The 15989-nt window shown below is 35.3% G+C and overlaps 2 protein-coding genes across 2 annotated transcripts in view; both read left to right on the top strand.

The window, feature by feature from the left end:
* The first annotated feature begins 8446 nt into the window (after window positions 1-8446).
* LOC132162563 (E3 ubiquitin-protein ligase PUB24-like) lies at window positions 8447-9683 on the top strand. The gene has a single exon (XM_059572810.1). It carries the CDS (start codon window positions 8460-8462, stop codon window positions 9681-9683), a length of 1224 nt encoding a protein of 407 aa, XP_059428793.1. The 5' UTR covers window positions 8447-8459.
* A 4345-nt stretch (window positions 9684-14028) lies between these two features.
* The window catches only part of LOC132162247 (U-box domain-containing protein 26-like), a 3157-nt gene continuing 1196 nt past the window's right edge, over window positions 14029-15989 (top strand). The window contains exons 1-5 of the mRNA XM_059572509.1: window positions 14029-14077; window positions 14193-14330; window positions 14547-14792; window positions 15215-15511; window positions 15670-15987. Of these exons, the coding sequence (XP_059428492.1) occupies window positions 14029-14077; window positions 14193-14330; window positions 14547-14792; window positions 15215-15511; window positions 15670-15987 (1048 nt within the window). The remainder of the gene's footprint in view (window positions 14078-14192; window positions 14331-14546; window positions 14793-15214; window positions 15512-15669; window positions 15988-15989) is intronic.

Raw genomic sequence — 15989 nt, 5'->3', positions numbered from 1 at the left:
ATTGAAAAGTCCATATCTGGCAAAATCTACGTCGCCCACCCTTCCACGTGCCACTGGAAGGTTCTACCATGATATTCACGCGCCTCCACCGTTGCTGTCGGAAGTACATGCACTGCTGCCAAGTCTTGCTAGAACACAGATCCACCACCCCGCCACTACACAGATCCGCCACCAAAGATGCCAAATCTACCGAGTACGATGTCATCAGAGAGTCCACAGCATCCACGCACCGCCCTACTCAACTATTTTCAGATAAGGAGACCAGATCCAAGATCGGAGGCTCCCGATCTACATAGCCCCATCAAGATTAGCCCAAACTGGCCTTAGACGCTCCTTGACGCCCCGCTTCTGTCGGTGGAGCTCTCTTGCACGAGCTGTTGCCGGCCGTCATCCATGCCACTGCCGGCCCTCATCACCGAGATCCACACCGACCAGTCAGCCTCTCCGTCCAGCAACACATGCTGGCCATCATCAGTCCGAGCTCTCCACTGCCGTCGACAGTCCTGTGGTTCCAGTCCCCACCATGTACGATGTTCGGCGCAATCTGCATTCATGCTCAAAAGTTCCTCAGTGCACATGCCCACACCAGATCACAACCCATGGGTGCACATGAATGCGTCACACCAGATCGCAGCCCGCGATTCCAATTGCAGTCAGCCACAGTGAATCCTTGCTCAGCAGCCAAGCTCACAGTCCTATAGTGCAGTTGCCCACACCAGATCCATATTCGAAGAAAAAAAAAAAAAAAGTCCGAGTGACCACATCACACACGCCACTCATCAGTCAAGTTTGGTGTGCCGATCTGATAACCGCCCAAGTGGGCTCATTTTATTTTTATTTTTGGCCCAAGTTGGCTCCTTTTATTTTTGGACCAAGTCGGCCCTTCGTATTTTTGGCTCATTGTCAGGCAGCCCCTTTTGAAGTATGGCTCATTGTCAGCCTCTTTTGGAGTTTTGGCCTGTTGTCGGCCCTTTTGAATTTGCATTCACCAGCCACCTGCCGCCGTCGCTAGCTACCCCATCAACCTCTATCTCTTCTGGCAGTCATCACCATCTATGGCTCATTCTCGGCCTCCGCCAACACCGTCATCATTGTTTCTGATTTCAAACTTAAGGTTCCAGAATATTCCACATTGCGTTTTAGGGGGATATTAGAATATATAAAAAATATATTATATTTTTCATATATTCCATAATTAGGTTGATATTGAAATATTATCTATTTATGGGTTGATTAAAATCAAATATTGAGATTGTAATCAAATCAAAGAGATTTGACTACTATGCTTGTATGTAGACACTATCCTGTAAATAGAGAATTTTGTATTGTAGACAAATCAAGTTAATAAGCACAATGTAACCCTAAGTGGTATTCCGAGTGATAGACGTATGTGTCTAACACCGAACCACCCACAAATTCTTTACATTCATTCTCTCTCTTGCTTTTGCTCAATATTCCCACATCATCATTATTTCAACATTTCTATTTTCTCTCAAGGTGAAAACCCAAAAGCCTTTAATTGTAAAAAATAAAAAATAAAAAAAAACTCAAACTGTTACTGGTCAAGGGGTAAAATTCAAGTCCTTATGGGACAGTTTTCATATTTTTTCTTAATCTTGCTTGTGATTTCAATCAATCCTTTATAGATTTAAGAACATGTTTCTAGTAACTACAACTCAATAGACTGTGATATTTAAAAGACAAATAATATTTGAGTGTTCAATGGGCATTGTAGAGTAGTGGAGAATCCATTTGCAGTAAATAAAAAAGATAGAAGGTGTCCAAATCAAGAGAATTGAAGCTTAATTACCGCATCACTACAAAAAAAAAAAGAAGATAATTTTTTGACATGTTTACAGTAACACACTTTTTGCCACGTCACTAATTACTGATGCAGTAATTACTGGCACGTCAAGAAAAACATTATTAATGTGTCATTTTTAACACGTCAATAATTATTGACGCACGTGTTATTTTGACACATCAATAATTATTGACGTGTGATTTGACACGTCAATAATTATTGACGTGTCATTATTTCACACGTCAAAAATTAATTAATCAATAATATTAATTATTTGTTTTAAAAAAATATTAGATAACAAAATTTAATTGGTACCTATATTAGGTAACAAAATATAATTGGTATATGTATAATTATATATATACATGTATAATTATACCTGATTCAAAATTTATATATATATCACGTTTTCAATATTGCAGGAGTATTATAAATTAAAAAATTAAAGGTTTTTTTTAGTATTAACAATCTAGAATATTAATACATATATGTATTATCTTAGTCTAATTAAGTATATAGTATTTTTTTTAAAAAATAAGTAATCATATAATTTTTTTCTCTTAATATTTTCTTGACGTGTCAAATGTAACACGTCAATAATTTCTTGACGTGTCACATTTTGACACGTCAATAATTATTGACGTGCCAAATTGACACATCAATAATTATTGACGTGGCATTTTGGCACGTCAATAATTCTTGACGTGTCAAAAATGACACATCAATAACGATTATTTTAAGAGAAAAATATAAAATTGCCCTCCAAACTACCAGCCATTTGAAATTTAGCCCCCTAATGTTCAAAATGTCATAAAGTAGCTCCCCAAACTACCAACATTTTGCAATTTGGCCACTCCGTTAGGCAGCACCGTTAAAATGGATGGAAAAGTTAAAATGACATCGTTTTGTTGAGATAAAGTTACTGAAATGCCATTTTTAGAAGAAAAAATAAAATTTTAAAAAGGCCAACTATACGTCGTCGTTTTGCTTTCAAGCAACAAACCCCTTCAACAAAAAAGTTGTTGTGTTGATTTGTTTCTCAAGCAAAGAAGGGAAGAACCCATTCCGGCAAATAACCCCTTTGTCCAGCAAAGAACCAAGAATCTCAGCAGCTATTGGGTCTTCTTCATCGGCAACTTCAAAGATTCACGTGCTTCTTGTTCCTTTCAAGATTTCACTTTGATTTCAGCAGGCCAACTCCTTCAAAATTCAACAGATTTCAGCAAATGAAAGAGCACCTTCCATCCGATTTCAATTTTTAATGCCGTTTTCATTTCGTCACTTCACTTCGCCTCATTTGCTGAAATCAAAGTGGAATCTTGAAAGGAACAAGAAGCACGTGAATCTTTGAAGTTACTGACGAAGAAGATCCAATAGCTACTGGGATTCTTGGTTCTTTGCTGGACAAGGGGTTATTTGCCTGAATGGGTTCTTTGCTTGAGAAACAAATCAACACAACAACTTTTTTGTTGAAGGGGATTTGTTGCTTGAAAGCAAAACGACGACGTATAGTTGGATTTTTTTTTTAAAATTTTATTTTTTCTTCTAAAAAGAGCATTTCAGCAACTTTATCTCAACAAAACGACGTCATTTTAACTTTTCAATCCATTTTAACGGTGCTGCTTAACGGAGTGGCCAAATTGCAAAATGTTGGTAGTTTGGGAGGCTATTTTATCACATTTTGAACATTAGGGAGCTAAATTACAAATGACTGATAGTTTGAGGGGCCATTTTATATTTTTTCCTTATTTTAATTATAATTAAATATTAGATAACAAAATTTAATTGATACCTATATTAGGTAACAAAATTTAATTGGTATATGTATAATTATATATGTACCTGTATAATTATACCTGATTCAAAATTTTATTAGTAACTATATTAGGTAACACAATTTAATTAGTATATGTCATCATATATTAAGAGATATATTCTTTAGCTATTAAATATGTCGTTATAAAACTAGTTAATGCATCAGCTATTAAATAGAAAATGATAAATATGTACTCTTTTAATTTATTTTGAAACAATTATTATGGCTATATCACGTTTTCAATATTGTAGGAGTATTATGAACTAAAAAATTAAAGTGTTTTTTTAGAATATTAATACATATATGTGTTCTCTTAGTCTTAAGTATATAGTATTTTTTTAAAAAATAAGGATCATATCATTTTTTTTCTCTTACTATTTTCAATTTATTTTCTTAACGTGTCATATGTAACATGTCAAGAATTTTTTGACGTGTCACATGTGGCACATCAAGAAAAAATATTTTCTTGACATGTCAAATTTGACACGTCAAGAATTTCTTGATGTGTCAAATGTAACACGTCAAGAAAAAAAATTTCTTGACATGTACATGTGACACGTCAAGAATTTTTTGACGTGTTACATGTGACATGTCAAGAATTTTTTGATGTATTAAATATGTTGGCACGTTACTAAAAAAATGAGCGTGATGTTCAACTTTTTCCCTCTTCTTTCCCTTTTCTTATTATTTATTCTTTCCCTCTTCTTTTATTTCCCTACACTCTCTCTCTCCTCTCTCAATCTCCCTCTTCTCTCTGCACGGCCAACTCCCTCTAGAGGGGAGAAGAAAAAGAAAAGGAGAAGAGAAAAAGAAGAGAAGCAGCAAAAGAAAAGCAGAAGAAGAAGAAAAAGAAAAGGAGAAGAGAGAAGAACAGAAGCAAAAAAAAAAAAAAGATTTGTTGGGTTTTTGATTTTTTGGGTTTGGGTTTTTGAAAATAGAGAAAAGAAGAGAGAGAGAGAGAGAGAGAATGGCGTATTGGTGAAACAATTTTTTTTAAAAAAATTTTTTTTTTTAATAATTTTTAAACTTTAATGACGTTTCGAAATTGAAACGTCAACAAAATTATTGACGTTTCAATTTCTGGCACGTCAAAAATTTATTGACACGTTAATTTCTGACACGTCAATAAATTTGTTGACGTGTCAAAACTGACAAGTCAATAAATTATTGACGTGTCAGAAAATGACACGTCAAAAAATTCCTGTTTTTGACACCTACATTTTTAACACTCAGACACATCAATAAACTTAGTGACGTGTTAGACTACCTACCACGTCAAAAATACCCTATTAAAAAAAATTCCATTTTTTGTAGCACATCCAGAAACCAAAATAAAGAAAGCAGATTTTGACTTTGAAACATTAATCGGAATTCAAAGCAAAACCCATCCTGCTACGACCAGCCGATATTTTTGGCCAGAGAAATCAACCAATTAATCGCGCACGTTATTTGGAGTATTAGAACAGGCATAGAACAGTGACCAATATTCTCAAATGAAATCACCCTCCATTAGATTTTTCCATTAAATCATAACCAATAGGTTTCAAAATTGCCAAAATACTGTCTATTTTTTTTTAAAAAAAAAAAAAAAAAAAAAACGCAAAGATTCATGCATGTCAGGGATTTAACTAGATTTTGCAAAAATACTCACAACTGAATCTTTATAATTTTTTTTTTTTTTTAATAAAAATAAATTGGTATTTTGAAAATTTTGAAAAGATTTAACGAAAAGGCTTAACAAAACAGATGAGTGTCATTACAAAAAATTAAAAGTTCAATAGACTAAATTAAGAATTTTGTAATTTTTATTAGTAGTTACAAACTTAATGAAAGCTTATGAGGTTAATTAAGTGAAGTTTTCTAAAAAAATAAAAAAACCTAGATTCCTATCTAGGTAATAAAGCAAAAACGTTGTGTAGTGCGTTGACTGGAGCAACTCTTTACGTAAAAAAAGTGTTTGACTTGGACTTTTGAGGCATGCAGGGAAGTAGAAAGCGAGCGAATAATTGTCTCTTTGCGAACTGAGTCAATACTTTCTACTTTGACTCTTACTAATCTGCATACAATTATGCACGGGAGAATATATATCGAACCCCATTATTCTTGATGCCCTTGGAGCTAGCTAGGGTGCATGCATGTGTTCCACTCAATGACTTGTTTCAGTTATTTGTTTGTAATTAAACTCTTGCTAACTAATTATGTTTAATTGGTTGGTGAGAAAGAACGTACACGTCAAAGAAACCAAGTGGCTAATGGGTTGGATCAGTGGCGCATAATATTCAATTGGCAACTTTAGAGGCTTGCAGTTCAAAACTAATTAAGGGCAACTTGTTTTTTGTGGTCACACCCTTTTGGTGATAGCGTGAAATACTTTGTTCCGTGTAAGAAAATTTTTGGGGGTACAGTGCTTGAAACCGAAGTTTACTCTGCAAGGATAAATCCGAAGGGTCATGCCTTATAGGATTTTCCGCCATTAAAAAAAAAAAAAAAAAAAATTGGACAATTAAACCTAACAATCAATCTTGTGATGATATAAAAGTATATTGTGGTAGTCGTGCAGAACAGTGCTGCTGGTAAACATTAATAATTCAAAGTCTTTTTCCCCAAAACAAGTAAAGCAATAAGCGTGTACTCCATCACCAATGGTTGTTTGTTCATTTAAGGAAAGTCTCTGCACGCGTAATGATCATGATTCATGACTTCCACATCCCAATCTCCCGCGTACGTTGTGTCCTTCGGAATTTTTAAGTAAAATTACATGTACATTAGTTTTGCAATACCCGACTCTTCATTTATAATACACATATAAAATTATATATATATATATATATACACACACGTGTGTGTGTGTGAGGGTGGTTGGCACCACCATTGGCAGCTTTAGAGATGGCTAGCAGTTCTAAAATTTTTTAGCAATTATTGGGTGGCTAGTCGCTCTTAAATCCAATGGCCTTAAAATAGTTGATATGATGGTCAGACCACTCCAAAATAGTTTTAGGTATAGTCGGCCACTTACAAAGTAGACAATGGAAGTGGCCGACTATCCCAAAAAAGTTTGAAGTGGTCTAACTAGCTAGCTACCCATAAATGATAATGAGCGTAAATGGTCACTCTTAAAAAATTTATGGGGATCGTCGATCATCCCAAAAAAAAATTTGATGGGTTCGTTGAAACCACTCATTTTTCTTTTCCCCTTTTAAGCAATTTTTTTTTTTTTTAAAAAAAATATATATATATTTTGATGATGTGGCACAAACCTAACCATTCATTGCAAATAATTTGAGGTAATGTAGAGTGCCTCTTGCGAAGGGAAGAAAAATGTTATAAACACCTAATACTCTTAAGTGCGCACTCTCTAGCGTGGCACTAAAAATTACCTTTAGATTTTAATTTGATCAGTATTAAAATTTTAAGTCCAATGATAATTTTCAATATCACGTCAAAATAAGCAATTGAAAGTGTAAAAATAAAAGTGTTCCCGAGAAAATCTTGATTCAAATTAACCAATGGTTTTGCATATCTTGCGCCAATTTCAGCTATATTCCGAAAATGCAGCATCCTATATTTATTGAAGTAGATCTAAATGAAAGAAAATTAATATAGTGGACATGTTCTGGAATCTGAAATTAACTAGTTCTCGAAATTTCTGATCTGACACTTAATAATTTACAATCAAGTAAATAACGGTCAAAATGGACTGGTTGGCTTTGTCACTTTGCGTACGTTGGACACAATTATAAATTGGTTTATCTTACGGTGGGCGCGAATCCCGATAATCCAGCTCATTAAATAATAAAAAAAGATAAATATTAACACTAATATATATATTTTTTTTTTCAAATTAACTTATTATTAGGAGGATAACCACCAAGTAAATAGACTTGGGATTTGATTTATACCAGTAAAACTTGTCTAAATTGATTAATTTCGGAGCATTAAGAAATGAGTAAGCTTACTCCGGCAAGTAATACTACTTATTACACCTTCATTACACTCATCAATTGATGGGGCAATGTTCATTAGTTATCTTTTTTTTTTTTTTTTTTTTTTAACGGAATATTATTCACTACCACATTAGTTAGTAGAATAAGAATAAGATAAAGATATAATATGTAGCATTACTATATATTATTATAATAAAAAAAATGTTTTGTTGTCAAGTTATTCCAACATATATTATTACATTAAAAACAATTAATAAACATGCATCCACTTGTATATATTTGGACCCAGATGATAAAATGTAAGATGAAATTAGGAAGATTCTTAATTATTTACAAATCTTACAAATTTATGTCACTCTTATATCTTAAAGAAAAGAAAGAAAAGAGAAGGACGAACCTTTTAAGTCTATTTACCACAGGTGGATTTAATTTCGAGTCAAACACGTATACTAATAAAAAAGTAATTTACTTGAGCTAGAACATGCATTGTCTAAAGAGAGAACCATAGTCTAAATCTAATAATATTATAGGAAATTAATGCAATGTTTTTTTACTTGACGGACCAAATTAAGGCAATTAATTAATTAAATAGGCTTAATTTTGATGCCTCTTCCGTGTGGCCTTCGAGCGCAACTTCCTCCTTTGACCACACAAGGGTCTGTTAGAATGTTTCCTTTAAGACTGTATGACCAGTATATCAAATTAATTATTATCTCACCCTCTCTCACCTTCTCATCACTATACTTGTTGATAAACTATAGCCGCTTTCTCTTACCACCGCCATCCGATCATCATCTCAATCCTCATCCTTTTCTCCCAAAGCGATATAATTCTTCGTGAAGAAATTTATATTACATATTATCCCACATCGATTATATTTCTGCAGTGCTATTCCATGGATGACATTGAAGTTCCTCACTACTTTATCTGCCCTATATCCCTCCAAATCATGAAAGACCCCGTGACGGTCATTACAGGCATCACCTACGATAGAGAAAGCATCGAGCATTGGCTGTTCACAGGCAAGAACACGACATGTCCGGTCAGCAAACAGCCGCTGCCGAGAGACTCCGGGTTAACCCCTAACCACACATTACGCCGCCTGATCCAGGCTTGGTGCACCCAAAACGCCTCCCACGGCATCGACCGGATTCCGACGCCGAAGCCGCCGCTCGACAAGTTTCAAGTCATCAAACTCATCAAACACCTTTCGAAACCTCAGCTCCAACTGAAAACCGTCAGACAGTTGGAGCTCCTCGCGGCCGGGAGCGAAAGGAACAGGAATCCTATGGTGGAAGCCGGAGTGCCGAAAGCCATGTTGTTGTTTATTGCCACGTGTTTCAAGAACCAGCAAATAAACGGCGTTGAAGAAGCTCTCAGCGTGCTCAACTATATCCCGGTTCCTTCGGAAGAACTAAATCAAGTTCTTGCGGAGAATGATTGTATTATCGATTCTCTAACGTGGGTTTTATGTTGTGAGATGGAAAATCATGCGGCAGTGAGATCCCATGCGATGATCGTGTTGAAAACAATCATCAAGCCAGGGAGCTCAAGCGCTGTATTAGAAACGTTGAAGCCAGAATTCTTTAAAGCGATTGTAGGAATTTTGAGGAGTGGGAATATCACTCAAGAAGGAATTAATGCTGCTTTGCATGTGTTGTTAGAGGCATCTGCTTGGGGAAGAAATCGAATAATGATGGCGGAAGCTGGCGCAGCATTTGAGCTCATTGAGCTTGAATTAGGGTTGCCGGAGAGGAGAACCACTGAGCTCATTTTAGGAATACTATTTCATCTATGTTGTTGCGCCGATGGGAGAGCTCAGTTTCTGAGCCACAGTGGAAGCATTGCGGTTGTGTCCAAGAGGATCTTGACGGTTTCAGCGGCGGTTGACGATCGGGCGGTTCTGATCCTTTCAATGATTTCTAAGTTCTCTGCAGGGACATATCCGGTGCTTCAGGAGATGTTGAGGGTTGGGGCTGTGGCAAAGCTTTGCTTGCTGCTCCAAATTGACTGTGCCGCATACTTGAAAGAGAAAGCAAGGGAAATCCTGAGATCTCATTCGAAGGAGTGGAAGGATTCTCCTTGCTTTGGTGTTAATCCACGACAGATCTATATCTAAGGTAAAATGCATAGATGAGATTATCATCACCTCCTTCTTCTCTTGTTATCTATTATTATCTCATTTTGAGTCCATGTAAGCAAAACGTACAACTTATAATCAATTATTTGACACCTCTCTAATTTGCAGGTGAACATAATCTTATACTAAATTTTTGGAAACAAGCTAATTAAATTATAGGTGTCTTTTGTGCATGAGTGCACCTTCATTCAATCGGGATTTATACATTAGGGAAAATACCAAATATATATAATAGAAATGAAAACATGGGATCTTAATTATATGAACAAAAGACACTTATGAGCAAAAGAGGCACTTTCTGTCTTTCAGAGACTCCATCGGATCTACCACTAAACAACCCCACAGCCTCTTTAGCGGAACACTACTGCCGGAATCCGCCAAAGCCACCACCGGAGTAGCCACTATCAGTACTACCAATTCAGCTAATGCATAATTAACCATTTCTTCCATGCCCCAAATCTTATAGACTTTCTTGTAAAGAAAGAGAAAGTTGTAAGGAAATATTGTAAATATATAGCTTCCTTCTAGCCAACAATTATTATGATTTTGAGAAATACCATGAAAAACGACAAAGAAACTACAACCCCTTCCCTCCTCTCTCAACGCAAAACCATGAAAAACGACAAAGAAACTACAACCCGAAAGACCGTGGCCAGGGGTGGATTCCGACGGCAGCGTCAGGCTGAGGAGGTGGTGGGTTGTATAGGGGTAGCTAGACCTAGTTAGGTCTCTTGACATGGAAAAGTGCCTCTTTTCTTTATAGGTTTCTTTTGTTCATAAGATCCGGTGTTTTCATGCATGTCTATTATATTTTGTGTTTTTAAATGAAGTGTCAACCTTTTATTGGACATTGTAAAAGATTGGTTTTACTCCACATTCGGACCAAAGGTCTTCTCTGTGTACGTATTGATTCAAACCAATTTATAATAAAAATCAAAGAGAAGATGTTAAATCTTCATCTATTAATTAAAATTGGTTGAACGAAGAAAAGTAATTAAAAGCGAATTGTTTATAACTAGAACTCCAATACCAACTTAAAGAAGCAATCATACTTTCGAAAAGTACTCTTACGATGATTAAACTTGTTATTATAATTTGGCATTCCAAAAACTCTTTAACATACGTGCATCTTTATAATAACAAACTTGGCCTAAGCTGGCTTTAATTGAGAATGTTAAAATGTGTATATATATAGCTTTTGTGGTCTATAGGGATCATTGAATTTTTATCTATTTATTTACTTATTTGATATGAAAGGCTTTTGCAAGAGATAAAGATGGGAATAGCTTGCTGCCGGATGATGATGGATGGGGTAGCCGTCTAGGGGTTGGAAAATCACTACTATAATTTTCAAAAATTGTAAAAGAAAACAGAAGAGAGCATAAAATAATAATTATAATATATATATATATATATATATATATATATATATATATATAAAACAAAAACAACTGAATTTTTTTAATTTTTTTAATTTTTTATAATAAAAAAATGAGGTATTTTAAAAATTTTGACAAAATTTAATGAAAAATTCTAACAAAATGTGGTAATTGAATGAAATTGAAAGTTCGATACCCTTAATTAAAAGTTTTTAAACTTCAAAATATACATTCAAAATGTGTAAAAATTTAAGGAAATTTGATGAATTTTCCCCGAGAAACAGTTGTTGTTGCAAAACATCCAGATTTATTGATCGATTAGCACTTTCTTCTTGAATCGGAAAATCAGAAATTTCTTTATTTTGATCATTTCTCCCTCTATGGTGGAGAGCTTGGGATCTAGGGGTGTGCTCCCTCTTGGTCTCAAATTCGAATCCTGCTGGGTGCTACCTTCCTCTTGGGGCCACACCCCCTAATGAATAGCCAGGAGTTACCCGATTAGTGTAGAAAAATTTCCATGGGTGCGGTGCATGGATTCGGGGATTAGTGGTGGAGCCTATTTGGACCTCTGTACTTGGTAAGCCCTCATCTCAGTGGGGTAAGCCCAAGGCATCGTTCGGGCCATAGGTGAAACTGGATACCTCATATAAAAATAAAAAATAAAAAAACAAAACAAACAAACAAAAAAACAAATAGCAAAGCCAATGACATTATCAATCTCTATTAACCAAATGACCAGAGCAGAAGCATCAGGCATAACTATAGCAGGAAAGAAAAAGAGTACCATTAATTTCAAGAGTCTAAGCAAAACTTATTTAATTTATACATGTAAATAATCTCTTTGACAATTTAAACAAAAGGCAATTGAACCCATCTAGTGGTTAGTAGTTAGGGTGGTTAGCGATTAGCAAGCGACTAATAACTGCCCTTTATTTCAGCCCTTGTGAATACGCTTTATCACTTGCTGACCTTTTCTGACCTCATATACTTGCTATTGTTTTTAAAGTTGGCCCTTAAGGATTGAGACCTATACTTTACTCACTTTATTTTTTTATTTTTTATTTTTATTTTAATGTAAGTATACACTTTTAGGCTTTTGTTTATTTATTTTTTAAGAGCTAAGGCTTTTGTTTTGTTTTGTTTTTGTTTTTGTTTTCTTTTTAACAAGCTTCTAATGGTGTTGTGCTGTTATTATAGAGTTAAGTGGTTTGGGCTGACGTATTAATGCCACTGATCCATTTTCCTTTGGTAAGTATATGGGCTTTTGTTCACTTCAACTCAAAAAAAAAAAAAAAAAAAATCCACAAACTTCCTCAAATTACCACTCAATTGATAATGTCTTCTCCAAACTTTTAATTGTAACAATGTCTATTTCAAACTACTAAAACATTGTCAATATCCCTGCAAGATTAGCAAAACGATGAGACAAAAATACCCCTCTAAATTCAAAAAAATAATAATAATTTTTTAATTTTTTTTAAAACGAAAATTTTAATTAAAAAAATGAATTTTTAATTTTTATTTTTTTAAACGAAATTTTTTTAATTTTTTAAACGAAATTTCTTTTAATGGAATTTTTTTTAAAACGAAAATTTTTATTTTTTTAACGAAATTTTTATTTTTTAAAAAAAATTACAAAACAATTTTTTTTTTTTAAAAAAAAAAAAGAAACGAAAATTTTTTAATTTTTTTCTTAGAAAAAAGATTTTTTTTTTTTTAATTTGAAATTTAGCCCCCCCTTGGATTTTATTTTATTTTATTTTTTAGTTTTAAGATTTTTTTAGAAGTTTTAGTATTTTTTGTTCTTATTTTACTATAGATAGTTTCGTCATCGGTGGACCAATTTGATTTATTTTCTAAGCCTACTGACGCATTTTACTGTATTGATTGTGTGGGCCACAAACAGTCAAATGAATCACAATTATTTAAACAGTGAGTTTAATAAAAGGGACATCTTTGTCATAGTCATTTTCCCCATTTTCATCTAACCTAAACCTAAATGTCTGAAACCTTGTAACAATGACTGAAAAAATTCCAGACATCCTGCTTGAATTATTTGCACTAACGTTTGATGAGTGGATGGCGATTGCCCCTCATTCACAGTTGAGGGTGGACAACCATGACATCCCATAGATTTTCGATTGTAGCATTTGACCCCCTCAACCCGTCCTTCTTTCGGATTCGGATCCTCTTTAGTCTAGTTCAAATAGACTGAAGAGGTCTCCAGTTAATAGTGAGAATGGCCTTAAGAGAAATCCTAGAGCCATAAAAATGTCATGTGTTCCATTCATTTAAAACTAATAAAATATTATTTAATATTTTCAAAATAAATAAAAAATAATATATATATATATATTTGGTTCATTTGATATGGCCCTTGGGGGTGGCCCCAAACCACCCCGAAGGGCCATTGATTTGGCTAGAGTGTGGCCCAAGCCACTCTTAAGGGCCTACTCAAATATTTTTTTTAAAAATTATTTGGCCTTCGGCCTCCCCCACTGGCTGTTGGGAGTGGCTGAAACCACCCACATGGCCTTCGATCCAACCCCAATGGCCAAACCCACCAATTTTTTTTTTTTTTTTCTTTCTTTTTGGCCCTTGGGGTGACTAATACACCCCATGAGGTGGTTTCGGCAACCCCCAAGAGCCAATTGGGGTGAATCAGCCACCCACAATGGCCAAATTTTTTTTTTTTTTTTTTAAAATTTGATTTGGCCCTTTGGGGAAGCCATCCCCAGGCCAAATCAGTGGCCCCAGTCACCCCCAATGATCATATCAAAAGAACAAAAAACAAATATTATTATATTATATTATTTTTTATTTATTTTTAAAATATTAAATGATATTTTATTATTTTTAAATAAGTGAGACACATTGCGTTTTTATGGCCCTAAAATTTCACCTAGGGCCATCCTCATCATTAACTGGAGACCTCTCCAGTCCAAATGGACCAGAGAGGATCCGAATCCCCTCCCTCCGCCCTTGCATGCGCATGTTGGTGTTAGTGGCATAAACCAAAAATATAAGGACAGAGTTTTCTTCTAAACGGTTACAATTAGTGGTTAGAGGTTAGAGGTTACAATTAGTTCTTTCCAACAAACAACCGCAGTTGTTTCATCTGGTCCCTCTGTACCTGCATCTTACACTGAGAACCCATCTCAATCCTCTACTCTCACTGCATCTGACGTTGAGGCATTAATTCATCAGGTTCTATCTCGTTCCTCTACTGCCTTGTCCGTCACATCAGGTAAAAATTCATAGTTCATCGACTCTGCTTGTTGTAATCATATGACCCCTGACCCCACTTTATTTTCTCAAAAGTCTGCCCTTTCTCCCAATCCTGTCATTTATACTGTTGATGGTTCTAGGTTACTTGTTAGTCATAATGGATCTATTTCTTTACCTAATTTGTCTATTAATAACACATATCTTGTTTCTCAATTGTCATTAAATCTTCTTTCAGTTGGCCAACTTTGTGAACTAGGTTTGGAGTTGACATTTTCTAACAAGGGTGTTGATGTGCAGGATCCACAGACGGGTCAACTAATTGGGACCGGCCGTAAGATTGGATGTCTTTTTGAGCTTTCATTCTTGCAAACTCCTACTCACTTAGCAGGTGCTGTCACAACACTCATTGCCTCTTCCAACTTATGGCATGAACGTTTGGGTTATGCCTCTCTACCACGTGTCCAACTTCTTGCATCTCAAGGTCATATAGGATCCATAGATGCAAAATCTTTTGATTGTGTTTCTTGTCATCTTGGAAAACAAACACATTTATCTTTTAATAAAAGTGAGTCTTCATCTTCTACACCATTTGATTTGGTTCATTCTAATATTTGGGGCTCTACCCCTGTTCCCACTGAGGGGGGATCTCGCTATTTTGTTATTTTTCTTAATGATTATTCTCGTTATACTTGGATATATTTATTACAACATCGCTCTAAACTCACTTAAGTTTATCAAAATTTTCATCAAATGGTACAAACCCAATTTTCTCGTACCATCAAAATTTTCGTTCAAATAATGCTATGGAGTATAATGAGAAATCTTTTCAAAATTTTTTAAAACAAAATGGAACCCTCTCTCATCGTTCTTGTCCTTACACTTCTCAGCAAAATGGGTGTGCAGAACGCAAACATCGTCACATCTTAAACACTGTAAGAGCTCTTCTCATCTTTGCTTCACTTCCTGAACGCTTTTGGGGTGAGGCTGCTCTCACTGCTATCTACACGATTAATCGTGTGCCTTCCCTGACTATTCACAACCAAACTCCTTATGAGCGCTTGTATGGTAGCACACCTAACTATTCTTTGCTTCGCGTCTTTGGTTGTATCTGTTTTGTCACTCTTCCTCCACATGAGCGTACTAAACTTGAACCCCGCTCTCGCTTGTGTTGCTTCCTTGGTTATGGCATCACTCAAAAATGTTATCGCTGCTATGACCCCATTGCCCGACGACTTAGGATCTCTCGCTATGTGGAGTTCTGAGAACATAAAATGTTCATTAGTCAAATGCCTTTTCCGCATTCCTCCTCCGCATATTCACTGACCCCTCTAGTGTCTTATTTCCTGGATCATCTGCAGATAACTCAAGCTCATTGGACGAACCTTCTACGACTGCTTCTAATTTGCCTGATTCGACTACGAATCCTCCTGCTGCATCACATACTCCCAAGCCTTCTCATGAACTTCGTCGCTCCGATAGGGTAAGAGCACCACCTACTCATCTCCATGATTATCATTGTTTTTCTGTTTTTACTACTATTCACGAACCTCACTCTTATCGTGAGGCTAGTGTTGACCCTCTTTGGCAAAAAGCTATGTCTGATGAACTAGATGCCCTTTCTAAAACCCATACATGGGACTTGGTGGATTTGCCTCTTGAGAAGTTTGCAGTGGGATGT

Source organism: Corylus avellana, chromosome ca9 (genome assembly GCF_901000735.1).
Source record: "Corylus avellana chromosome ca9, CavTom2PMs-1.0".
Taxonomy (NCBI): domain Eukaryota; kingdom Viridiplantae; phylum Streptophyta; class Magnoliopsida; order Fagales; family Betulaceae; genus Corylus; species Corylus avellana.
The sequence above is the reverse complement of the archived record's forward strand: the minus strand, read 5'-3'. Positions and strand labels throughout refer to the sequence as shown.